The following is a 26,311-nucleotide window of genomic DNA, read 5'->3' as shown; positions in this document are numbered from 1 at the left end:
ATTGTGTTTAGAGCAGAAAGTGGTTGGAGCTGTAATTTGCTGCACAGTCATGTGTCCCCAGGGGACCGTGTAGCCAGGAGGAGGGGGGGGGGGGGGGGGGGGGGGGGGTGCTTAGTGTGGCGGTGCTCGATGTAGTGATGTAGTGTGGCGGTGCTCGATGTGTTATTGTCGATCCTCACCGACTCCCAGTGAGAAGGTCCAGTATCTGATTACAGAGTAGTGTTGTCAAAAATATCGAAAAATCGATACATATCGATTCTGAATATTTAAAACGGTTTCAATACTCATTTCCCGAAATATCGATATTTAATTATTCATAAAAAAAATTATACGGAAGTTGCATTGTTCATTTCAATACCTGTAATAGTACAGTAGTCCACACACACACATGTGCATTCAGTTAAGTCGGAATATGACTGTAATACAAACAGTTCAGTTTGTCAGGTACATGCAACACAGATTACAGTGTTTACATCCGTCTGCTTGAGAAAATACCATGTTCTGCAATAAAAATGATTGAAGTGAGATGAACAGTTATTTTTTAAATGTGTGATCTAAAGATAAACAAAGGGTTTTAAAAGTGTTATATTTATCTTCTCTTATAGTACCAGAGAGAAGCTGAGGAGAATCAACCAGCAACAAGAGCAAAATTAATAAAAAAAAATTTAAAAAATGTGTTGTACATTTTAAGATTGAACCTTTTTCCCTGTGGTATCGAAAATGGTATCGAATATCAATACTTTTCAAGGTATCGTATCGAAGTTCAAAATTCCAGTATCGTGACAACACTATTACAGAGTGGGGTGTTCAGGCCCGGCGGGTCCAGTTCCCTTATCAGCTGCTGAGGGACAATGGTGTCGAACGCTGAACCCAACTCTAGGAACAGCGTTTACACACAAGAGCCTTTTGTGTCCAGGTGGATGAGGACGGAGTAAATGGTGCATTTATATAGCAGCTAAGTTTATCCACATTTGACCCATTCACACACCGTTGGTGGAGGCAACCGTGCAAGGTGCCAACCTGCTCATTGGGAGCAGTAATGGGTTATTATGTGTCTTGCTCAAGGACACTTCGACACGCTAGCTGGGAGGAGCGGGAATGAAACTGGGAACCTCAGAATTTACCAGACGACCGCTCTACCTCCTGAGCCACTGTCGCACTGTGGACTGAGAGGAGGTTGCCATCAGTGGACCCCGTTGGCAGCGTGTGTGGGTCCAGGGTGGAGAGGAGGGGTGGATTCTATGTGGTTCGTGATGGTGGAGGTCAGTGCCGCTGTGTCCGTATGCCATGTTGTTGGATGGGATTTGAGGGTTAGGTTTTTGTCGTGTCTGTGTGTGTCTGTGTGTGTCTGTGTGTGTCAGTGTGTGTCTGTGTGTGTCAGTGTGTGTCAGTGTGTGTCAGTGTGTGTCTGTGTGTGTCTGTGTGTGTCTGTGTGTGTCCGTGTGTGTCCGTGTGTGTCCGTGTGTGTCTGTGTGTGTCTGTGTGTGTCTGTGTGTGTCTGTGTGTGTCTGTGTGTGTCTGTGTGTGTCAGTGTGTGTCTGTGTGTGTCCGTGTGTGTCCGTGTGTGTCTGTGTGTGTCCGTGTGTGTCAGTGTGTGTCAGTGTGTGTCTGTGTGTGTCAGTGTGTGTCAGTGTGTGTCTGTGTGTGTGTGTCAGTGTGTGTCTGTGTGTGTGTGTGTACCTGGGCCTGGGCAGGGCTGAGGCCTCTGGTAGCCAGGGTCTGGTGTGTGACCTGGACCCAGTCAGTGAGTCTGTTCATCCGGTCCTGGAACTGATTCTGGGTCTGTAGGTTCATCTCAACCTCCCCTACCTTGTCCAACAACTCACGAGTCACCTGCAGGAGGGAGGGAGGTATAGACAGGGGGGGGGGATGGATGGACAGAGAAGGATGGATGGATGGATGGAAGGAAAGAAGGAAGGAAGGAAGGAAGGAAGGAAGGAAGGAAGGAAGGAAGGAAGGAAGGAAGGAAGGAAGGAAGGAAGGAAGGAAGGAAGGAAGGAAGGAAGGAAGAGGAACACAGGAGAAGAGAGAGGGAGGAACAGAAAGAGGGAGGGAGGGAGAGACGGGGGGAGGAGGGATGGATGGATAGAGATGGATGGAGGGGAGGAAAGGAAGGAAGAACACAGGAGAAGAGAAAGGGAGGGACAGAAAGAGGGAGGGAGGGAGGGAGGGAGGGAGGGAGGGATGGATGGAGGGGAGGGATGGAACATCACAGGAGAAGAGAGAGGGAGGGACAGAAAGAGGGAGGGAGGGATGGATAGAGATGGATGGAGGGGAGGGGGAACATCACAGGAAAATAGAGAGGGAGGGACAGAAAGAGAGAGGAGGGAGATGGGGGGAGGGAGGGAGAGACAGGGGGAGTGATGGATGGATAGAGAAGGATGGAGGAGAGGGAAGAAAGGAAGGAACATCCCAGGAGAAGAGAGAGGGAGAGACAGAAAGAGAGGGAATGAGGAAAGAAACATCCCAGGAGAAGAGAGAGGGAGAGACAGAAAGAGGGATGGAGGGAGAGACAATGGAAATGGTGAATATCAAATACATGTCTCCATCACACCTTGGCAGAACAGAGGAGCAGAACTCATCTCGCTGCGCTCACAGACTGAGCAGTACAGGGATCTTTTGTCCCCTCAGTCATCAGACTGTTTAACACTTCAGGCGAGGGCAGCGGCTCATGAGTCCCGCCTATCTATCTATCTATCTACTCTATCTATCTATCTACTGTATCTACTGTATCTACTGTATCTATCTATCTATCTATCTATCTATCTATCTATCTATCTATCTATCTATCAATTGTATCTATCTACTGTATCTATCTATATATCTACTGTATCTATATCTATCTATCTATCTATCTATCTATACATCTAGTATAATTATCTATGTATCTATCTACGTATTTATCCATCTATCCATCTATTATATTATCTACTGTATATATATATATCTACTGTATCTATCTATATATATCTATTGTATCTATATATATCCATATATCTATTGACTATCTATATCTATCTATCTACTGTATCTATATTATGTCTATCATATATATATATATATATATATATATATATATATATATATATATATATACTCTACTCTACTCTACTCTATAATAATAATAATTAATTGTATTTGTAAAGCGCTCAGGAACCCGAAGTTGCTGAAATATATCGATCTATATCTATCCATCTACTGTATCTATCTATCCACTATATCTATATCTACATTTCCTATTGGTGGGCTGCCCTGGGCAGTACAACAGGCCCCATGCTGGATTTGACGGTCGGCTCTGGTGAATATCACAATGACTACTTGGAATATTAACCCTTACATTGCTCCAGTTGAGGTTGATGGCTCTCAGTTTGCCAACGTGCTGGTCTCTATCCTGAGGGCTCACGCTGGGATTGGCCAGGATCTGAGGGGCGTGCTTGTTCAGCCAACCGAGACGCTCGTTCTGACCGTCCATCTCCTCGGCTAGAGCCTATGGGGGGACGTGACAAAACCAGCCGTTTGGACTTTGCTTTTAAGTAATATTATTGTCCTAAGGAAGTTTTACTTTACAATCGACAGAGAGAAATGCACATGTCCACAGCATGCATACGGAACTAAATGAATTAAGAAAGAAGGAAATTCAAAAATAAATAATAATAATAATAAATATAAAATTTAAAAGTGAAATGTCAGTATAGGTTCTATGAGGTTTTCTATTTATTTTAATTTAACCTTTATTCATCCAGGCAAGCAATTAAGAACAAATTCTATATACAAAAGCAGCCTGTCCAAAAAGCAAAGGCCTTTTGTGGGAAGGGGGGGGGGGGGGGGGGCTGTAACAAAAACAAGGTTTGTACAGGATACAAGAAATAAAATACAAAATGACAGTAGCAATCGTATACAAGGACAACAATAAATAAGGGAGAGAGAAGGAAAGGGAGAGAGAGAAAGGGAAAAAGAGAAAGGAAGAGTGAGAACCAGAGGGAGAGAGAGGAGAGCGAGAACCAGAGGGAGAGAGAGAGAGAGAGAGAGAAAGGGGAGAGGGAGGGAGGGAGGTAGGTGAGGGGGCTTAGAGGGGAGGAGGTTCTAGAACGTGTCGCTGCAGAACCTTGAGTTCTCGGAGGTTCTTGTCGCTGGCGGTGACGGGCAGGGAGCTGACGGCACACTCAGCCTCCTCCAGCCACACAGCCAGCTCCCCACTCCTCCTCACCAGGTCAGCCAGAGCTGGGTCTCCTCCTCCTGCCAGCCTGCACACACACACACACACACACACACACACACACACACACACGCACACACAGAGAGAGAAAACATACAGAAACAAATAATATTAACACACGCAGGACAGTCGATGTGTATAGTATATGAACACACACACACAAACACACACTCATATACACAGACATGCACATAGATTAAGATCTCCATTTTCCTTGAGGCTGCTACACTATGCAGGTCTAATCTGTTTACATTAACATTTATATTGCAGCCATAATAGATGCACCGTGCCGATACCTGCTGCACCAGACTAACACAGAAGTAGTCCCATGTTAGTTGCCGGTGTAGCAATAACCTCTATGCCAAACTACATGGATATTGTGTATTATATATGTATCACGATGTTCTTTTTATTCAATATTTCAATGATGAGTGGGAGGGGGGGAGGGGAGGGGGGGGATCGTTGCCATGGTTACATTACCTGCGCTGTCTGTCCAGGACCCGTCTGTTGACGGCCCTCCAGCGATGGCCCAGGGCCGCTAGCTTTTCCTCCAGCAGGGGTCCGTCTGGGGCCGACACCTGCCCGATGATGTGCTCCCCTGTGCGGCTCAATACCGCCAGGACAGACTGGTGACTGACCAGGCCTTCCTCCAACTCCTAGGAAGAGGAGCCGGGAGGGATGGAGAGGAGGGAGAGGGAGAGGGAGAGGAGAGGGAGAGAGGGAGAGAGAGAGAGAGAGAGAGAGAGAGAGAGAGAGAGAGAGAGAGAGGGATGAGAGAGAGAGAGAGCGAGAGAGCGAGAGGAGGGATGGAGAGAAGGAGGATGGAGAGAGAAGAAGAGGAAGGGAGTGGGATCAATCCGAGGGATGGAGAGAGAAGAAGAGGAAGGGAGTGGGATCAATCCATGTACATAATAAGCCCATTCACTGAGGGGTCCAAATCCACAGGCTTAAGTCAAACTTCGAGGGGAAATCTCCAACTGACACGTATGAATGATTTACAGCAAAACCGAGATCTAAGCAGTCAACTCTCCACGCCAGAGTCTTATAAGCTGCAAGAGGACAGGCTTCCACCGACCCATGAAGTAGGCGGAGTGGCAATCAGTAGTACGCCGATTGTCTGGTGAAGGGTAAGTGGGCTAACTTTATCATCTCTATTCCCACGGCCCGGACCTCCCGTCTGGCTGCGATGCGTATGGGAAGGAGCTATAGCTACTGTAGCTAGAGGGACGGTCAGCCCTCAGCCTGACATTACCTACCGGTCTCCCTCTGGTGGTGCCGTCAATGTCAATGTCAGACATGCAATGAATGCGAGGCGTCCCCCATGGGATCCAGGTCACTGCTACGGTAATAATACAAAATGAAAATGACGTCTCACTCTCTGCCTCTCTCTCTCTCTCTCTTTCCCTCTCTTCTGTCCAACTGTGTAATAAAAATGCAATGTGCATCATAATTAGGTTCAGTATACTGTAGAATTCCCATTGTGCTTGTTTGGGGGAAAGAAACACAATCTCATCACATCACAAACACAAACACATACCTGCTGCTTCAGGCAAACATAGTTATCGCTGCGATTTATTTGATCCAATGTGTTGGTTGAGGTAATTCTGTTTGTTCATTTTTATTCATATACAGATGGCGTTTTGTTTAGTTTGATAATGATGTAAGTGTGCTCCTGTTATGTAAACATATTTATCATATTGTTACTACAGAACATACGGTCAGGGTCCTCTTTGAAGTGGGATTAGACTATTTGCCCCGATGAGGTCCATTGTTTGGGCGAAACACGTTGGTTATTAAAACACTCTACTAATGAACTAGCCAAACAATAAAGGATTAAAATATATATATATATATATATATATATATATTCCCTACCAGAAGAGAATAGTTTTGGGATTGTAGTTCTCTTTAGGTTCAATTCATTTTCAACCCTTTATATTACCTACGCTACTTTTGGGGACATTGCATCGACTTACATTCATTCCATAGCCAGAAAACCTTAACATGCCTATCCCTAACCATAACCTTAACCACTGACCCAAAAATCTGCTTTTTTTCCCAAATTGGGGATGGTGCTTTTGTCCCAATTGGACCCATCTCAAACCCCACCCTCTTCATCCTCCAACTGTTGCTTCAGAGGAACAGTTGTGATTGGAGGATCAAGAAAAAAGGGTGGTGTTTGAGATATGCCGTCCCCAATCAACTGGTTTGTAGTCTGAAATGCGTCCCCGATTTTCGGCTAAGTCAGGAACAGGAACACGTGCACGCACACGCACACACACACACACACACACACACACGCACACACACACTCCCTGATGTGGAGAAACCCCTTTTGTTTGTCCCAATAGCTTAAATCTCACACCCTGAGAGGCAGGGGGCCTCACCCCTCTCTACCACATCACCCCCACCCTCATCCACCTCCACTGGCTTCCAGTCAAGTCCTGCATCAATTTCAAGATCCTCCTCATCACCTACAAAGCCCTTCACTCCCTTGCCCCCCGGTACCTAGCTGACCTCCTCCATCCCTACATCCCGCCCCGGAGGCTGCGGTCCTCTCGACTCCGATCTCCTCTCCATCCCCACCACCAACATGCGGACTGTCGGTCCCAGAGCCTTCTCTGTGGCCGCACACCCACCCTCTGGAACTCACTCCCTCCAAACATCCGTAGTGCTACATCCCTGCACTCCTTCAAATCCCAACTCAAAACCCACCTCTTCACCAAATTTGTAAATTACTCTGCCTGATTTCCCTTTTTCTTTCTTTCTTTCCGTTTGATTATTATTTTGTTTACGTTGTCCCCTGTTCCCCTCCCTTAGCTGCCCCCTCCCGTCTTGGGTCTCCTGAAAGGCGCTATATAAATTTAAGATATTATTATTATTATTGCTCTGCAGCTGTTCCCTTCTCTCCCTCAGTGTTCACCCAGCTACAGAGCACTCCTCTCAGCTCATTTAACCTGCATGTACTTGGTACTATGTGTGTCTATATTGACCGTGAAGATCCGTCTACGTCGACATCATTGGTGAGTTTGGTTCCACGCCACACACTGACCTCCTGGTGTTGTCCAGCCATGTCCAGGTCCAGTTGTCCGTCCGGCCCGGTGCTCTCGGAGAGCAGAGCCTCGGTGTCCGAGAGCCACGTGCTCAGGTCGTTCATATCACAGTGGAACTGCCTCCACTCCTCCAGGGCTCGGTCAAAACACCTGCACACACACACAGACACACACACACACACAGACACAGACATGCACACACACACACAGACACACACACAGAAAAAGACAGACACAGACACACACACGCACAGACACACACAAACAGACACAGACAGACACATACACACACAGAAAAAGACACACAGACACACACGCACAGAAACAGACACACACACACACAGACACACACACAGACACTTAGTTACCATAAAGACATGCATGGTAGTCAGGGACTACAGATGAAAATGTGCTCATTATTAGCTAACCTTGGCACATTTACATTGATGTGGAAACTGAAGGTGTTGATTAATGTGTACACTGTCCCCGTCTTTTTAATTTTTATAATAAACTTAAACTTGAAGCTGATGACTGATCAGAAGCTGCTTGAGGAGCTCCTCTGACTCAAAAGTTAGTGAGATTTCACTCTCCGTCCTCTCGTCTCTGATACCAGGCCTGCTGGCTAACGGTGGCAATTCAGAAAGCAATTCAATTCAATTCAATTCTCAGTCTTTTGTTTGTTTTTAGAGTTTACAGGGCACAGAAACCACATTAATTAAATGCTAAGGGAACGTCAGTGGCTGTATCTTGACCTTTTACAATCATCTATATGCCTAATAACAATGACAATAGCCACCGATATGGAAAGTATGACCCGTGAACCACGTGTACAAGATTTCTGACGGCCTGGTCGCAGCGGCCGAGAAGGTTAAGACCATATAGCGGCGGAGCGGGGTTGGGGTGTTGGTCCTGGGGGGTCCGGTGGTCTTGGGGTGGGGGAGGAATTGTCTAATGTCTTTTGTGGTGATTGTGTTGTTTTTATTTTTACTCTGTATTTATTATTATTTTTGTTATCGTTATGGTAGTTAATATTATTGAAGTATTGTCTTGTGGTGTCTTGTGTATTATTGTATTGTGTTTTGTTTAGTTTTGAAAAAAGGAAAATAAAAAGATTTGATTAAAAAAATTAAGATTTCTGACGGGCTGTCAGAAACATTCCATTAGAAAAAGGAAATGACCGTGGGGTCTTCAGTTACATCTACAATTCTACTAAAAGTTTAGTTGGAAGAAGTGCACCAGTAATGTTCAATCATTTAATCCCCAGTGGCGTTTACATTTTTAACAAGCATTCCGGAGAATAGCCCGACTCCTGATTAAATCAATAGAAGCGGATTTAATTCAAAAAGTTATGAAAGGTGTTTAATGACCATGAATATAATGTGATGAATACAGTGTAACCTTTGAACAAGTTGGGAGCAGTGAATGTGTGTAATGACCGTGAATGTAACGCAATGAATACATGTATATCCCTTTGACAAGTTGGGGGCAAAGCCTTACTTAATGACGGGACTGAGATGCAGTATCAATTGGTCCCTAATACTCGGGTCAAAAAAGAAAGTAAGGCAACCATTTCAAATTCTATGCTAAAGTAAAAGCAACAGCCTACCATAAAAGCAAAAGTCATCTGAATGTACTGAATGTACTTAAGTAAACAGCATAATCGTGTTGTATGGAAGCTTTGTTTTTCAATCTCATTGCAGTTTCTTACAGAAGGTATGTTGATCTAACAGTACCCAGGGCTGCTGCTGCTGCTGCTGCTGTTGTTGTTGTTGTTGTGAACATGATGACTAAAGCCCTTTGATCTCTATCCCCCTGGATATCAACAGAATCAAGCCATTTCAGATATCCAATCAGCTTCCTCTTAAATATTGCATAATTACTCTGATTGGCCCATCAGTCACATCTAGATGCTCTGATTGGCCCATCAGTCAATCCCACTATGGCCGATTGGCCCATCAGTCACGTCTACAGTAGCTGCTCTGATTGGCCCATCAGTCACATCAATCTGAGTGACAGGACTCAAGGAGACGAGGAGCATGCATCTGACGCTAAATAATGATACTCAGGGCTGGGTAGCGCAGCGGACTAAGCGTCTGCCTACCACCGCAGAGACACTGGTATCGAATCCAGCTGTCAGCGGTGCCTCCGGGTCGTCCATACTGACACAATTGGCAGTGTTAGAGGGTGGGAAGCCGGTGGGGTATGTATCCTGGTCGTTGTAAACAGCGACTCCTACAGGTCAGTCGGGGCGCCTGCTCAGCGAGGAAGGGATCTGGGTGAGGTAGTGTGATCCTCCCACGCGTTACGCTTCACCAATGAGAGTCCTCGCTGTCAGGTGAAAAGAAGCGGCTGGCTGACTCTGCATGTATCGGAGGAGACATGTGATAAGACTTCAGGGCTCCCTAGACTGGCAAGTGGGGGGCAAATGCACGCAACGATCAGGAAGGGGGGGGGGGGGGATTGGCATAACGACAAAATTGGGATGGGAGAAAAATACAGAAAAAGGGGGCGAAAAAAGTAGATAAAAAAAGAATGATACTCATGAAATCAATAGTCCAATATAAGCAATGTATGACTGAATTCAAACATCACTGCAACCTACTCTAACAACACACCCAAACACATGTTGTGATGAAGTCATATGCATAAGAGATGAGTGGTGGAAGAAGTACACAGTTCCTAACTTAAGTAAAAGTAGAAAAACCCAGATGAATGAAAGAAAAAGTCCTCCATTCAAATTCTACTTAAAGGAACACGCCAACTTTTTGGGAAATTAACTTATCTACCCTGGAGTTAGACAAGCAGATACATACCCGTTTCTTCTCTGTGCATGCATTAGGCTTAGGGAACTGCAGCACCGTTAGCCTAGCTTAGCATCATTCACTGGAAGTAGATGTGCCAGTGTAGCCTACACTAGTTCCAAACAGTCATGAAATCTTTTTCTTCAAAGTAACTAGTAACTGATGGGTTCATATAAATGTAGTGGAGTAAAAAAAGTACAATATTTACTTTGAAATGCAGTGGAGTAAAAGTTCCCTAAGATGAAAATACTCACGAAATTGTACAGTACTTGAGTAAAAATACTTTCCACCACTTTTGAGTGTTTTTTTTTCTAAATAACAAATGAAAACGTCCAGATTAGTCCGAAATGAGTAAATACAGGCAACCTGTTTTTTCCTGGGTGTGTGGACCGTGTTCAGTGGGGTGAGAACGGAAGGAATAAGGTTCCTCCAAATTTCCTCCACTGGGAAATTCCACACTTTTCCGATAAGGAGAAAGAGAAAGGGAGAAAGAAAACATTCCCGCTCTGCCGCTCCTAACCTCCATTAAACACCCGGGTGCGTTCTTCTAATCCCGTAGGGAACGCCCCCCGATAACACCAGGACATTTACCTCTCAGCTCAGACCAAGAGGCTTATTCTACTTCAAATACCAAATCAAAACCCGCTGATCTTCGTCGAATCTACTGATTTAAAGTGGGCTATTCCCACTCGGGGCGCACCTCTTGGAAGGGGTCCAATCGGATTTGAGCGACATGATAAAGGGAAATTGGTTTAGGATAAGCAGTTTTGACCAAAACACTTCATTCTGTGTATTTACTGGTGTCCAAAGGTCACTGTGATTACAGAGGGAGCACTTCAGTGCTCATGGGCCCTTCTCCAAATTAGGTTATTAGTTTACTCACACAGGCGCGCACGCGCACACACGCTGCATTATGCATTAAACTGAGCATAAGACTGTGTATGCCCAAGGAATTGCAACAATCAAGGTCACTGGCGTGTTTGTGCATGTTTGTGTCTGTGTGTGAGTGAGTGAGTGAGTGAGTGAGTGAGTGAGTGAGTGAGTGAGTGAGTGAGTGAGTGAGTGAGTGAGTGAGTGAGTGAGTGATAGAGTGAGTGAGTGAGTGAGTGAGTGAGTGAGTGAGTGAGTGAGAGGGAGATAGAGAGATGTGCAAGAGGTTGTTTATGCCCAACAAAAAGTTTTTGGACTGGAGGCCACTGGATTGTGTGTGTGTGTGTATTGTCTGTGCATGTCTGTCTCTGCACTCGTGTGTGTGTGCATGGATGTGTGCATGCGGGTGTGTGCATGATTGTTTTCCCTGGTTTATCAGCCCATCTAGCTCTGCTGTTTGTAGCAGAGACCAGTGTGTCCCCAGGGGATCTCTCTCTCTCTCTCTCTCTCTCTCTCCTCTCTCTCTCTCCCTCTCCCTCTCTGGAACCAGGCAACCAGGCAGGCAATAATATCACCGCCTTCAATGACCTTTTCCATTTAACCCTTTCACTACCACACTACAGAAGGTTAACCCTTTCACTGCCACACGGCAAAGAGGCCTTCTGTAGTGTGGTAGTGAAAGGGTTAACCTTATGTAGTGTGGTAGTTAAAGGTCCCATGCATTGCTATTCCTATTGCACTATTTGGGCAACTTTACACAATTCCTGCGAGTCTATGGAACACATCTGTAAAGTTTCTTTAAAAAAATGCATTGTTTTATATTTTTAATCAAGTACTCAAAAGCAAAACAATTTCGACCTCAGGATTTCATGCCGTTTGTGCTGGGCTCCGCCCATAAGCGCTTTGAGTGACAGTCACCCACACAGTCTGCGACTGGCAGACAGAGAGAGAGATAGATATACTAATTAATTTCACCGCAGGGGGGCATAAACCCACGGGACAATGCATTGGTAACTTGTTTCAAATGACAATATATACCTCTGTGAATATTATTGCACGGATCTGAATACGGGCGTGCACGCGGGAGCGTGCGCAAAGATATTTTGACAGTGATATGGAGTGCTCCCAACAGCGGGGAGAAGACCCATCCCCGCGGCGCGCACACATTTACACACTCCTGCGCCGCGGTCCCTCTCTCTCTCCCTCTCTCTCTCCCTCTGTTTGAGGAAGTAATTTCACTGCTCTGTTGTTGAGCGAATTGTGGGCGGTGACTACAACCAGTAGTATTCACGTCAGCAAAACAGTCAAATCAGAACGGCTTAGTTGAGTGAGGGAAGATCTCGTGAACTCGAGACTAGACTGATGAGTCAATATGATAATTAGAGACACAGACCACATTGATATAATCCCCCATTGCTAGGAAACAATGCTAAACACTGGAAAAGGCCATTTATAATGCATGGGACCTTTAAAGCAACACTGAGAACCCTACGTGACGGCGCGTGCGGTCGGCGGACGCACCCCTTGCGGTGGCTGTACATGCGGTTGAGTCGGTCCCACTCGGAGTTGAGCTGGGAGAGGGCGTCAGAGATCTGGACCACCTCGCCGGGGGTGGCGTCCTGGATGGCATCGGGCTGCCGCTCGTGGATCATGGCCACCTGATCGCCCAGACGGTCCAGACTCTCCTTAATATTCTGAGAGGGAGGGATGGAGGGAGGGGGAGGGAGGGAGGGAGGGAGGGAGGGAGGGAAGGAAAGGGAGATAGAGAGAGGGAGGGAGAGGGAGAGAGAGGGAGGGGGAGGGAGGGGGAGGGAGGGAGAGGGAGGGGGAGGGAGGGGTAGAGGGAGGGGTAGAGGGAGGGAGGGAAAGGGAGAGAGAGGGAGGGAGGGGGAGATGAAGGACAAGAGGGGGACAGATGAGAAAGAACGAGGAAAACAGGAAAGTCAGTGAAAAGGTAGTCGGACTTGTAATCGCCTGATTGCTGAATCATGATTGACATAATCGATCCACCGCTCCCAACGGTCTTTATTAGGCCCGCTACCTCCGCAGACATCACCGGAATAATGAGTAGTAGAGGACGGGTCACGGCCAGGAAGTCGCTGGGAGACAACACTTCTCACAATGTGATTCGTCTCCCAGATGGACAGGTGAAGCCATTTCTATGACGACACTAATCCATCCTCTTCTTTTAATCCTAGTGACAGCGGTGCTACGATGTCATTGTTTGACCGCTGGTATCCAAAGGGAGGCGGGACTTGTGGACAGCTTTTTGCAAAACAGCAAATCAGCATGCGGTCCGAGTACTACGGTACTGATCCATCACAGAATGGAGATAAAACGGGAGGTCCCGCTGTCTGTTGGGTTTGTTCTCAATTAGAACCTGTCCGTCAAAACGGCTGAGACCGACTCATCGTTAGCCCTCTCTCTCCGACGAACGTAGATGGACACACCTGGGCCCTTGTCCACTGAGACACACTGGCAGCAGACCTGAGATCAGCTCCAGTACTGGCTTGGCTTCCCTCTTTCCACACTCCTCTCTCTAAAATACACGGTGGGTGACCCATGAACTCTCGTTGACAATCACAGCAACACCAATGCATTCCGGTGGGTTTACCTTCCACTACATCTCAGTGCATATCCTACTGTATGTGTCTCTCACACACACACACACACACACACTCTCACCTACATTGACCACATCTCTCTCTCTCTCTCTCTCTCTCCCTCTCTCTCTCCTACATTGGCCACGTCCATCTCTCTCTATCCTACATTGACCACATCTTTATCTCTCCCTCCCTCTCTCTCCTACATTGACCACATCTCTCTCTCTCTCTCACCCCGAGTGTGTCGTCCTGGCTGGAGAAGTCCTCATACAGGCCTCCGCTGAGCTCGGAGGAGTTGAGCAGCAGTTCGTTGTCGGCCATGGCCAGCAGCACCTTGTTGATGTCCAGCAGGTAGTCCGACGGACTCAGAGCGGCCGAGTCAACGCAGTCCACTGGCGACATATGCTGGCCACACAGAGATAGAGAGAGCTAGGGGAGAGGGGGAGAGAGGGAGAGAAAGAGAGAGAGATAGAGAGATATATATATAGAAATATTAATAGAGAGAGAGAGTGAGAGTGAGAAAGGAGAGAGAGATAAGAGTGTGAGAGATGCAGAGAAAGATAGAAATATAGATGGAGTGAGAGAGAGAGTGAGAGTGAGAGTGAGAGAGAGTGAGAGTGAGAGAGAGTGAGAGAGAGAGAGATCGATCAATAATCACCTACTACACAAGAGCAAAGTCATCCATCTTACCAAATAACAGATGCAATCTTTAAGGGATGCTATTACATTATTATTATTATCATTAGTGTGTATAGTTATTCTCCATTGTGATGCACTTGTGGCCCATGTGAGGGGTTAACGGTTTCTCCACTCAGCCTTCCCTCAAAGTGGCCTCTCCTCTCTGAAGCCGCTGGGTGCTGCTGCAGCAGCGTGCCAACCAGCGAGCCGGCACCCAGCAGCACCTCTCGGTTTTAATGAGGACAGCTAACAACTCGCTGCACAGCTGACTGCGCTGGTAGTTCAGAAACCTTTTCCTCCACACTGTGGTGACAAGTGCAGGGAGAGAGATGCAGGCACCGTGTCAGATGAGGCGTGTGCGTGTGCGTGTGCGTGTGCGTGTGTGTGTGTCCGCCTACCTCCTCTGACAGCTGGCTTGTCTGTTCTGTGAAGCTGTATGACGACGAGTCCATAGAGACCTCCACATGTCTGCTTCTCAACACCCTCAACTCCTACCACACACACACACACACACACACGCACACACACATATTAATGCATGCATAGAATGAGATGACAACATGCCACATGACAACTTTCCTCTGGGTAAGGAAATTATTTAAATAGTATTATTAAATGTGTGTGTGTGTGTGTGTGTGTGTGTGTGTGTGTGTGTGTGTGTGTGTGTGTGTTTTCTGTATTATGTATTGTTCCTCTCAACGTCATTGTAAATGAGAGCCTGCTCTAAGGGATCTTTTGAGATTAAAGATTGAATGAATAGAATTAATGAAAGTATGTGTCTGTGTGTGTGTGTGTGCGTGTGTGTGTGTGTGTGTGTGTGCGTGCATGTGTGCGCGTGTGTGTGTGTGTCTGTGATAGAACCCAAACAGTCAAGGTAAACAGTGAATCATCCCGCCCTCTGACCCTCAGCACTGCGTCCTCTCCCTGTGGCTCTTCTCCCTCCACACACCCACCAGTTTACCCCCCTGGACAGGTCAGTCAAGGCCTTCAAATACGCCGACGACGACACCATCCTGGGCCTCATCTCCAACAATGACGACAAGTCCGTTTACCGGCAGGAGGTGGACAGAGCAGTGAGGTGGCGCTCAACCAACAACCTCCTGCTCAACACCTCCAAAACCATGGAGTGTGTGTGCGTGTGTTAGAGCTGGCCCCCATTAGTCGATTAGTCAACTAATCGGTCGAAAGGAGCCGTAGTCAACTGGCCAACCTCAAATATAATAATAAAAAAATATATATATTTATAATTATTATTATTATTTTTTTTATCATCATTCTTTCCAAAAGAAAAGAGGCCTAGAAGCGTGGCTAACGCTAATGGCACACATACCAGAGGCTAACTGCCTACGAAAACAGGCACAGAGGCACTGAAAGAGGATTTCACCCATCTAATGAACACACTAGACTAGACAAATATCAAGATGTATCAGTGGACCAATTGCATGCTTTTGCAGAGGACAAGAAGCCTTCAGTCGACTCCTTCAGACATTAAGCACGTTAAGCCACAGCCCAAATGGAATGATACAAAATAAAAATAAATAAAAATTTTAAATATTGTGTGTGTGTGTGTGTGTGTGTGTGTGTGTGTGTGTGTGTGTGTGTGTGTGTGTGTCTCTGTGTGTGTGTGTGTGTGTGTGTGTGTGTGTGTGTGTGTGTGTGTGTGTGTGTGTGTGTGTGTGTGTGTGTGTGTGTGTGTGTCTCTGTGTGTGTGTGTGTCTCTGTGTGTGTGTGTGTGTGTGTGTGTGTGTGTGTGTGTGTGTGTGTGTGTGTGTGTGTGTGTGTGTGTGTGTGTGTGTGTGTGTGTGTGTGTGTGTGTGTGTGTGTGTGTGTGTGTGTGTGTCTCTGTGTGTGTGTGTGTGTGTCTGTGTGTGTGTGTGTGTGTGTGTGTGTGTGTGTGTGTCTCTGTGTGTGTGTGCGTCTCCCCACCCTGTGAGCAGAGTACTGGTTCTGGAGTCTCAGCAGGATGAGTCTCAGCTCCGTCCTCTGTCCCTCGTCCTCCGTCTGCAGCAGCACCTCCTCTCCTCTCCTCAACACCTCCTCCACTCCGGCCTTCTCCTCGTCCATCTGGCGGGAGGGAGGGAGGACACGACGCCGGGGTCAAAGGTCAAACACTCTCAATCAGTAGAGTCTAGGTACCCGAGGAAGTCTGTATTATTATTCCGTATATATCTCGGATCATTCGAGCAAGGAGCGAGAGAAGGTGTTACTGAAGGCTGAAATAATCAACACGTCGTACTCTGGTGTCAAAGCTATAAGTGGTTCTCTGGGCGAACAAAGAGCTGATTAATGTGGAGAGGAGTTATCAGGCAGTACACCAAGAGAACGAGAGACATAACTTTTGAGAGAGGGCGAGAGAGAGAGTGAGAGTGAGAGTGAGAGTGAGAGTGAGAGTGAGAGTGAGAGAGAGAGAGAGAGAGAGAGAGAGAGCGAGAGAGCGAGAGAGAGAGAGAGAGAGAGAGAGTGAGAGTGAGAGTGAGAGTGAGAGTGAGAGTGAGAGCGAGAGAGAGCGAGAGCGAGAGAGAGACTTCCTGACACACTGACCTTGCCGTGGATTGGTCAGATGTGTCGAGTCATAAACCTTGATAAGATAAGAGCGCTGCCGGCTTGATAGGCTCTGTATGACTGTATGATCAAACATTGGCTCGGCATGAGACGCTTGTTTACAGCCCTGTCTGCACTGAAAGAACACCTCATAAAGCCCATCGGACTGTTAAGAGATAAATGGGCGCCGTCGCAGTCTATCTGGCTTGTGTGTGCGTGTTTACTGTAGCGGTTGGCTGTACCTTCTACCACAGCCTGGAGGAAGCCCTTTTTTTTTTATCCACTTTTTCTCCTTATTTTTCTCCCATCCCAATTTCGCCGTTTCCAATTCTCCCCTCCCCCGTCTTGAACGTTGCTCGCATATGCCGCCCACAGGTCGGTCGTAGGGAGGATAGAAGCCGCTTGCATCACGTGTCCCCTCCGGTACACGAGGAGGCAGCCCGTCACATCTTTTCACCTGCTCATTGGCGAGGTGTAACGTGTGGGAGGCTCACACTACCCCCGCCATTCCCTGTCTCTGCTGTGCAGGCGTCCCCCCAACCGACCTGTAGGAGTCGCTGTCCACAACGTCCAGATTACCACCCGCTAACTCTGCCAATTGAGTTAGTATGACGGCCGGCCCAAGCCGGAGGCAACGGCGACAGCCGGATTTGAACCCGGTGTCTCTTGCGTTGGTGACGAGCGCAATGTCCGCTGCGCAACCCAGCCACCTTTGGAGGAAGCCTTTTTAACCGAGTTGCTGAAATATCAGCAGCTCAAGCTGAACATCTCACAACTATAGGCTACAAGTGTCAACTTTTAGTTTTCATTTTTGGCAGCCTGGGTCATGTTCACAAGCTGGTGGCTAGGGGCCTTCAGATGGCCCACATCTCCAAGAGAAAGGCTAAACAGTTAGCAAGGTATCGCTCTATATCTGCCATTATTGGTAGCCGCTCTATTTGGAGACTGCGTTGCTTTTTGTACCCATAGAGTAGATATAGTTTCATGGAAATACTATTTTCGTCTGTGTCAATATTGTATGTGTAAGATGAATGCTGCACAGTCACAAACGTAATTGAATGACTCCCAATGAGCTAATTGCACTGTTTGTGTTTATGTACTTAATGTACTCTGTATTTACTGTATGTGGACATAAATAAAGCATCTAAAATGTGTGTGTGCGTGTGTGTGTGCGTGCGTGCGTGCGTGCGTGCGTGTGTGTGCGTGTGTGTGTGTGTGTGTGCGTGCGCGCGCGCGTGCGTAAAACTGCTAGTGATAACCTAATGGGAAGACAATGAAAAACTGACCATGACAATGTTCATATCCACTAAGACTCATTTCATTTCCCAGTGGGGAACGTTTGTTTCTGGTGCATCTCATCATGAGCGTGGCTACATGAGTAGGGCTCCGGACTCATGATCAGAGGAAGATCACCGGTTCGAGCCCCGGTCATGGCCGTTGTCAGAAAGTGGTGTTGTTGTTGTTGTTGTCCAGCAGGGGGCACTCTGTCCTCTGGACTTGTCAGTAACAATGCCCCTGTTACGGTGATAGGGACACGTATAGCTGCGAGCGCCGTCCTTCGCATGAGACGCTAAACCGAGGTCCTGACTAAATCTCGGTCGTTAAAGAACCCAGGACGCCTATCGCAAAGAGTAGGGGGTTCCCCGACGTTCCTGGCTTCCCCTTAACTGTGCCTGGTGCCAGTGTATGGCAGCCATTGAGCCTGCGTAGCCCAAGGTTGGGTGCTACACAGCGGTGGTGAAGGAGGCAATTTCCACCCTACATTGTGGGGAGCGCTTTGAGTGTCTAGAAAAGCGCCATATAAATGTAATGAATTATTATTATTATTTATACTGTGTATATCATATACTGTATATTATATACTGTATAGTATATTGTATGTTTTTATACCTGCGTCAAGAGTGTGTTTACCTTGTCGTCATCCAGAGGTTGTTCCGGGTCCAGGTTTTGCTCCAGAGCTCTGAGTTGGTCCTGAAGCTCTGCCTGGAAGTCGTGCACCTCGCTGGGGCTCAGAGCTGCTCCAGGAGCGGCCTGGCCGTGGATCTCCAGCTGGGTCAGCTCGCTCTGAATGACCGGTTCAGGTATACCCCTGCTTAACTGAATGATCTGTTGGGGAACAACACTGTTTAACTGAATGATCTGTTCAGGTATACCCCTGCTTAACAGAATGACCAGTCAAGGTACAATAATACAACCCTCTTTAATTGAATGATTAAATGAATGGTCATGAAGAACAAATCCTGTGATTATGCTGGAAAAACCTCACGCACGATTCCCATTCTGATGTGAATACGCTTTGGTTCTGTATTTCAATGTATTTATGCCGACTGAATTGCACTGAACTACTGGGCCCAAACCGTATTGAGAACGCGAATAAACCCCAGCCATAAATTGCAGGGTCTGAATAAGCTCTGGTCCTGTATGCATCTCAAAAAGAATATCAGTGATCCCAGCTCCTTCCAATCCTACCGTTTAAAAAAAAAAGCCCCCAGACCCATGTTTATCGAGAGATCAACGTTCTGATCCCACAAGGACTTTCCGCCGGATTTGAATCGTGAAATCAATTATCATGGAATTGAAACGTCGATCTCTCCCCATAAACACACCGTGTGGGAGTGTGTGGTCTGTTCATTGTGTTTGTACTGTGTACCTGGTCCAGAGGCTGTTGGTTCTGTTCATTGTGTTTGTACTGTGTGTACCTGGTCCAGAGGCTGTTGGTTCTGTTCATTGTGTTTGTACTGTGTACCTGGTCCAGAGGCTGTTGGTTCTGTTCATTGTGTTTGTACTGTGTGTACCTGGTCCAGAGGCTGTTGGTTCTGTTCATTGTGTTTATACTGTGTACCTGGTCCAGAGGCTGTTGGTTCTGTGTGATGTTCTGTGTGATGATCTGCTGCATGATCTCCAGCCCTCCGGGCTCCAGACAGGTCAGCATCTGGAGGCGAGGACATGGAGCGAGGTCACATTAAACCACAGAGCAGTGGAGCAGTGCTCTCCTCCTGGGTTTGAACCTTTCTGTGTGGAGTTTACATGATCTCTCCTAGGGCTGACCCCTATTAGTCGACTAATCGTTGGAAAGGAGCCGTAGTCGACTGGCCAACCTCTTAGTCGAATATATAAAAAATTACAATATTTTTAAAAAAATTGTATCATTCTTTCCAAAATAAAATAGGCCTAGAAGCGTGGCTAACGCTAATGGCACGCATACCAGAGGCTAACTGCCTACGAAAACAGGCACAGAGGCACTGAAAGAGGATTTCACCCATCTAATGAACACACTAGACTAGACAAATATCAAGATGTATCCATCAGTGGACCAATTGCATGCTTTTGCAGAGGACAAGAAGCCTTCCGTCGACTCCTTCAGACATTAAGCACCCCCACAGCCCAAATGGAATGATAAAAAATCAAAAAATTAAAATTTAAGATATTAAATTTTTTTTTTCTACCAATAGTCGACTAACGGCAAATGTTTGCCAATCATAGTCGACCATCCAAATCCTTAGTCGGGGACAGCCCTAATCTCTCCCCATGTTTGTGTGGGTTTCCTCCGGGGACTTGGTGTATCCTCCCACACCATAGAAAAGACCTTGAACAAGGTACTGGCATTAGAACTGGACTTGGCCCACAGGAGGAGACACCCACTGCTCCTAAATAGTTAGGATGAGTTTAAATGCAGAGGACAATGTCCTGGTATAATGCCAAAATGTACGAGGCAAATACGATTCGAATTATAATTACACAAGATTGATTTCACATTGTTATTGGATGAGAGGCATTCCATGAGTGCGCTTATGACCCACGCGACCTTGCAGCTAGCAATACCGTAAGCGATAAGCAATTATTTATAATAAGCAATAACATACTGAAGGTCCTGCTTGTCCTACAGCCACATTCCTACAACCTATACCTATTGCCGTTACACCTGGGGCCCTGCCAAGAGAGCTCTGGAGGAAGCCACGGTGGAAAATAAGTTACTAAACTCCAATCCCACACATTAGACCGAAACAAAAAGAGAATTAAACAAAGCGCAACACCAAGCGGGACTCTTTTGACTAGAGATCGCAGTTTCACAGCGTTACAGATTCTTCCTATAAGTGTAAAAGCATCAAGTATCAAAAAATTTAAATCCATGCCATTATTTTGGTAAATTGCATATTTGACCACTGCTGCAAGTTAAAAAGTGTGTTTAAAGTGTGTGTGTACATGTGTACCTAGCTGCGAGTTTAAAGTGTGTATGTACCTTGCTGTGCGTTTAAAGTGTATGTACATGTGTACCTTTCTGTGCGTTTAAAGTGTGTGTGTACGTGTGTACCTTGCTGTGCGTTTAAAGTGTGTGTAGCTGTGAGTTAAAGTGTGTGTGTACGTGTGTACTTTGCTGTGAGTCCTGTCCTTACAATGCACCTTGCTGTGAGTTTAAAGTGTGTGTGTATGTGTGCACCTTGCTGTGAGTTTAAAGTGTGTGTGTGTGTGTGTGTGTGTGTGTGTGCACCTTGCTGTGTGTGTGTGTGTGTGTGTGTGTGTGTGTGTGTGTGTGTGTGTGTGTGTGTGTGTGTGTGTGTGTGTGTGTGTGTGTGTGTGTGTGTGTGTGTGTGTGTGTGTGTGTGTGTGTGTGTGTATGCACCGTCACCTTGGCGGTCTTGATGTGCTGCGACACCTTGTGGAAGATGCGGTTGATCTCGGTCACCTTGGGCTCCACCACGTCGCGGCAGGCCGGCCCCCTGCTGGTCATCAGGATGATGGCCTGGTCCCTCACACTGTCCACACGCAGACCGGTGTCCTCCAGCTCCTCCATGACGCGCTGCGGGAGAGAGAGAGGCGTCACACAGGTCACTACTACAGGGTAGTGTTGTCAAAAATATCGAAAAATCGATACATATCAATTCTGAATATTTAAAACGGTTTCAATACTCATTTCCCGAAATATCGATATTTAATTATTCATAAAAAAAAATTATAAGGAAGTTGCATTGTTAATTTCAATACCTGTAATAGTACAGTAGTCCACACACACACATGTGCATTCAGTTAAGTCGGAATATGACTGTAATACAAACGGTTCAGTTTGTCAGGTACATGCAACACAGATTACAGTGTTGACATCTGTCTGCTTGAGAAAATACCATGTTCTGCAATAAAAATTATTGAAGTGAGATGAAGTTATTTTTAAATGTGTGATTTAAAGATAAACAAAGGGTTTTAAAAGTGTTATATTTATCTTCTCGTATAGTACCAGAGAGAAGCTGAGGAGAATCAACCAGCAACAAAAGCAAAATGTATTTAACGAGACGTCACACAGGTTACTACTACAGGGCATCCGTCCAGCCGTTTACACAGTACAGACCAACCATACGTTCATTATATTCATCTCGGTGGACGGTATCGATTGTTGAACTCGAACACACAGTCTATAGGTAATGTAGTTTACAGTAACGATGCAGTGTGTAATGTAATGTTTTATGTTGTATGTGGACCCCCCAGGAAGAGGAGCTGTTGTATACAAGCACAGGATCACAATAAACAAAAAGTCAGCCGCACGGATGAAATATCCATGGAAGTTTAAGTGTAAGACGGAGAAGGTGGGATTCTAAAACTACAACAAGCTACGAGAATTAAAATCTGCAGAGAGATCTCTCTCTCTCTCCTCTCTCTCCCCTCTCTCCCCTCTCTCCCCTCTCTCTTTCCCTCTCTCTCTCTCTCTCTCTCTCTCTCTCTCTCTCTTTCCCTTTCCCTTTCCCTTTCCCTCTCTCTCTCTCTCTCTCTCTCTCTCTCTCCCTCTCTCTCTCTCTTACCTTAACCACCATCTCCCTCTCGGTGGAGGGCAGCTTCTCAGCCTCGTCCAGGTGGATCTGTGTCTGGTAGAGCCAGGTGCTGATGTGGGCCAGGTTCTCATCAAAGATCTCCACCTCATTCTGGTGGCTCTGCAACACACAACAGGGAGGAAAGACTTCAGTAAAACAGAGATGAAAAAGATGCAATGCAGCCAATTAAAAGAATAACGCTCCTTGTTTTATCCAGGAACATTACAGTTTATGCTGTAAAAGTGTAACAAAAAGCATCAACTAACTGTAAATAATTACAAAAAAAGGAATATCATGGTAAGTAAAATCTATGAATGTGTTTAGGAATTCACTCTAAACAGTTAAAAACATAAAAACCTGTCTGATTGTTGTGATTATCATACTTTTAATTGAAGACTTTTATGTGTCTCTTAGGGGCTAAGATTGCTTCATGACCCCAGGGCACATACACCTCATTTAAAAACACATGGGAGCATCTAAAACACAAAAAGGTTATCAATGTGCCTGTTCAAGCTGCTGCGGTCAGGCAAGCTCCTCCGTATACACGCAACAAGGACAGAGAGACTACGGCTAAGCTTCTTCCCTCAGGCCATCAGAACACTGAACACTGATCTCTCCACACACAAGCACACATGAACACACACACACACACACAACACAACATTCTGCACTCGCACACACACAAACGCACCACAGGTCACTTAGGGCGCGTTCACACCTACCCTGTTTGGTCCACTTTAAGTGGACCATGGTCCCTTTAGATCGATAGTCCGTTTGGTTTGTACAGGTATGAACGCAAACCGAACTATAATGAGGACCAAACAAAACCGAACCATGGTCCTCCTATAGTATCTAATCTAGAGCAAATGAGTGACAGGTGCCTAGTGGCGGCGGTCGCACGACCCAACTTGACAGTGCCAAGTGACCGCTTGCGCGCGACCCAACTCAAATGAATGACAGGCGCGCGGACAGTCTCTCTCTTCCCCTCTCTCTCTGCCTCTCTCTCTCCCTCTCTCTCTCTGCCTCTTTCTCCCTCTCTCTCTCTCTGCCTCTCTCTCTCTGCCTCTCTCTCTCTCTACCTCCCTCCCTCTCTCTCTTCCTCTCTGTCTCTCTAGACTGGCGCCGCGTGCGGACAGTCTCTCTCTCTCTCTCTCTCTCTATCTCTCTATCTCTACTCTCTAGTCGACTTGCGCCACGCTCGTAATGACAGTATCTCTCTGCTTTATCACAAGAGACGCTGTCGGCAACTGTTTACATTTGTGAGTGCTAGTCCAATAGATGAACGACTTGGCGACAGCATGTCCTTTGTTAACAAATTAGATCTGCACCAAACAGGGTAGTGTGAACGCAGACCAAAATCAAACAATGTATCATTTTCACATTTGGTCCACCAGAAAGTCCGGACTATCCACGGACTTTCAGGTGTGAACACACGCTTAAACACACAAGAAAAGGACACTAAGAAAATAACTTGTTGCAATTGTTGTATAGTATAGTTAGTAAGAGCAAGTATAGCATAGGGACATAGAAGAAAAACTGCACATTGTATAGGAATGTACATAGGATCCAGTGCATTTAAGTGATTTATTAACATTTTACCATGTCTATTCTAGTTATCTTTTTATTATTATTACTATTTACTATTGTTTTATTGCACAATCGAAGCGGGCATGCCCAACCGCATTTCACTGTATGCCCTGGTATGTATGTGATGAATAAAACTCTTGAATCTTGAATGTGAAAATCAGGCGGTTGTTTCTCTGGACTGCATCGACGTCGATACATCCTGCGCCCATATATAGAGACGTCCTCACCAGCACGGTGCTCAGCCAGTCCTCGGTCCAGGTGCGGACGCGGCCCCAGCCCTCGTTCAGCCCACACATCCTGTCCTCCAGCTGGGCCTCGCTGCCCTCCACCAGGGCCTGCAGCCCGGCGCTGGCCTCCATCAGTCTGCCTTACGACGCTCCGACTCCTTCAGCAGGCCCTGGAGAGAAGCACACGCATGGCAGACATGTTGAAGGTTTAGAATTAAGACACACACCACTCAAGATACATTCAACACTGCATACAGTGCCGTTATACCTCTGACTAGTTTAAAGACACAGTCCGGGAAACGTTTGTCTCCACATACTGGCGGTGAGAGTAAGTAGTTATCCTTTTCTCAAACGCTTTTTAGGTTTTCCCGCCATTTTCGCATTTTTTGTTGTTCATCTCTTCATCTCTGGTCTCTGGCAAACTAACCAAAACACATCACGGGGGGGGGGGGGGGGGCAGTGGCTCGGTCGTCTGGTAGCGTGTCGAAGTATCCTTGAGCGAGACACTTAACCCCTAATTGCTCCCGATGAGCAGGTCGGCACCTTGCATGGTCGCCTCCGCCGCTGGCGTGTGAATGTGTGAGTGAGAGGAACACAAATTGTAAAGCATTTTGGATAAAAGCTGCTATATAAATGCACCATTTAACATTTACCGGTGTGCCGGCGTGGGGACGTCTACGCAGACACTGCTCTGGTATATATACTGAGAAACAAAGATGGAGTCCCCTGGTGGTGGTGGTGGTCTCAATCAGCACTGTGTGAACTAGTTTGGGTAAGGGCTTAAACACGACAGACGTTCATTTATATGTAAAAGTTCCACACAGCAACTTTAAGATGAGATACATAACCACAGTACCACACACACACACATATAGACCTGTTCTAACTTGACAACATGAACATTCTGAATAGGCCCCTTTGTATTTCCTGTTGCGATGTTTGTCAATACGGTTGCTGACAGGAAATAAACAGGGCCAAAGCCGTTCCCCTAGCAACGGAATATCAACCAATAACTCTGGAAAGGTCTATATAAACACACACACAATAAATTGAAGATGAGGCACATAACCACACACACACACACACACACACACAGCTACTCACATTAGCCCAAGCAATCTCTGAATCGATGTCGGCAGGCATGTCCCCAGAGGAGTTCTTCTGCTGGAGCTGAGCCTCGCTAGGGGTCAGCCAGTCCTGCAGGGCGGCGCTGTCCTTGTGGAACTTCTGAGCCAGAGACAGAGCCTTCTCCAGGTCCTGCTTCCCCTCCGTCACCTGGGGAGAAGAAGAGAGAGAGAGAGACGGGTGTCTTTATCCGTCTTCATATCACGTGTGATAAACACTGGGTACTGGTTGTTCAGCTGATTTTACAGCAGGGCTGCCTCCTCTTCATCGACTAATCCGTTCTTAAGAAGACTAATACTTTGTATAGTGTTTATGTAGGTGGTTTTCAATTTCTATTTCTTTTATTTTTTTACGTTATTTCTTGGGAAAGTACATCTCTGGTATTTCTCTATTTTTACAAGATTTAACACGGTCTATGTTTACAAGACTGCAATCATTTGCAGCAGGACAGTAATATGAACATTGATTTGTCGATTCGAGTATCTTTTCAAAATAGTCACCAAAATCAAAATGACCAAAATCAAAAACACCAAAAGTGATTATTATGCGACCAATTATATATTTTTAGGAGAGAACAACCCTAGGAGTGCTGTATATGTGAATATTATAAACTAGGTAGAATAATGTATATTATTATTATTATTATTATTATTATATTATTATGATGTTCTATTCTACTATTATTATTATAAAAAAAATTATATATATTATATTATTATTTATATGTATATTATTATCTGATTTTCCTGCTTGTCCCTCCCCGTGCCCCATGACGCCTGCATGGATAAAGCGGCTCTTGAGTACCTGGGCCC

The 26,311-nt window shown here is 46.2% G+C and overlaps 2 protein-coding genes across 2 annotated transcripts in view; both read right to left on the bottom strand.

Moving 5' to 3' along the window:
* The window catches only part of LOC311229107 (utrophin-like), a gene marked incomplete at its 3' end in the record, with an annotated part of 228,255 nt that extends 202,607 nt beyond the window's left edge, over positions 1 to 25,648 (bottom strand). Inside the window, 16 exon segments of the mRNA XM_084315124.1 lie at positions 1,681 to 1,833; positions 3,338 to 3,487; positions 4,106 to 4,244; positions 4,697 to 4,872; positions 7,269 to 7,419; positions 12,462 to 12,634; positions 13,778 to 13,972; positions 14,620 to 14,712; positions 16,148 to 16,285; positions 18,674 to 18,868; positions 19,605 to 19,694; positions 21,390 to 21,560; positions 22,552 to 22,680; positions 24,375 to 24,508; positions 24,511 to 24,544; positions 25,479 to 25,648. Of these exon segments, the coding sequence (XP_084171250.1) occupies positions 1,681 to 1,833; positions 3,338 to 3,487; positions 4,106 to 4,244; positions 4,697 to 4,872; positions 7,269 to 7,419; positions 12,462 to 12,634; positions 13,778 to 13,972; positions 14,620 to 14,712; positions 16,148 to 16,285; positions 18,674 to 18,868; positions 19,605 to 19,694; positions 21,390 to 21,560; positions 22,552 to 22,680; positions 24,375 to 24,508; positions 24,511 to 24,544; positions 25,479 to 25,517 (2,160 nt within the window). The 5' untranslated portion in view covers positions 25,518 to 25,648.
* LOC311228382 (utrophin-like) overlaps positions 25,555 to 26,311 on the bottom strand; it is a gene marked incomplete at both ends in the record, with an annotated part of 22,636 nt that continues 21,879 nt past the window's right edge. Inside the window, one exon of the mRNA XM_084314290.1 lies at positions 25,555 to 25,649. Coding sequence (XP_084170416.1) covers positions 25,555 to 25,649 — 95 coding nt within the window. The remainder of the gene's footprint in view (positions 25,650 to 26,311) is intronic.

The sequence above is a fragment of the Notolepis coatsorum genome (genome assembly GCF_963971535.1).
Source record: "Notolepis coatsorum genome assembly, chromosome: 5".
NCBI classification, from domain to species: domain Eukaryota; kingdom Metazoa; phylum Chordata; class Actinopteri; order Aulopiformes; family Paralepididae; genus Notolepis; species Notolepis coatsorum.
Note: the sequence above shows the minus strand (reverse complement) of the source record. Positions and strands in the feature narration are given on the sequence as shown.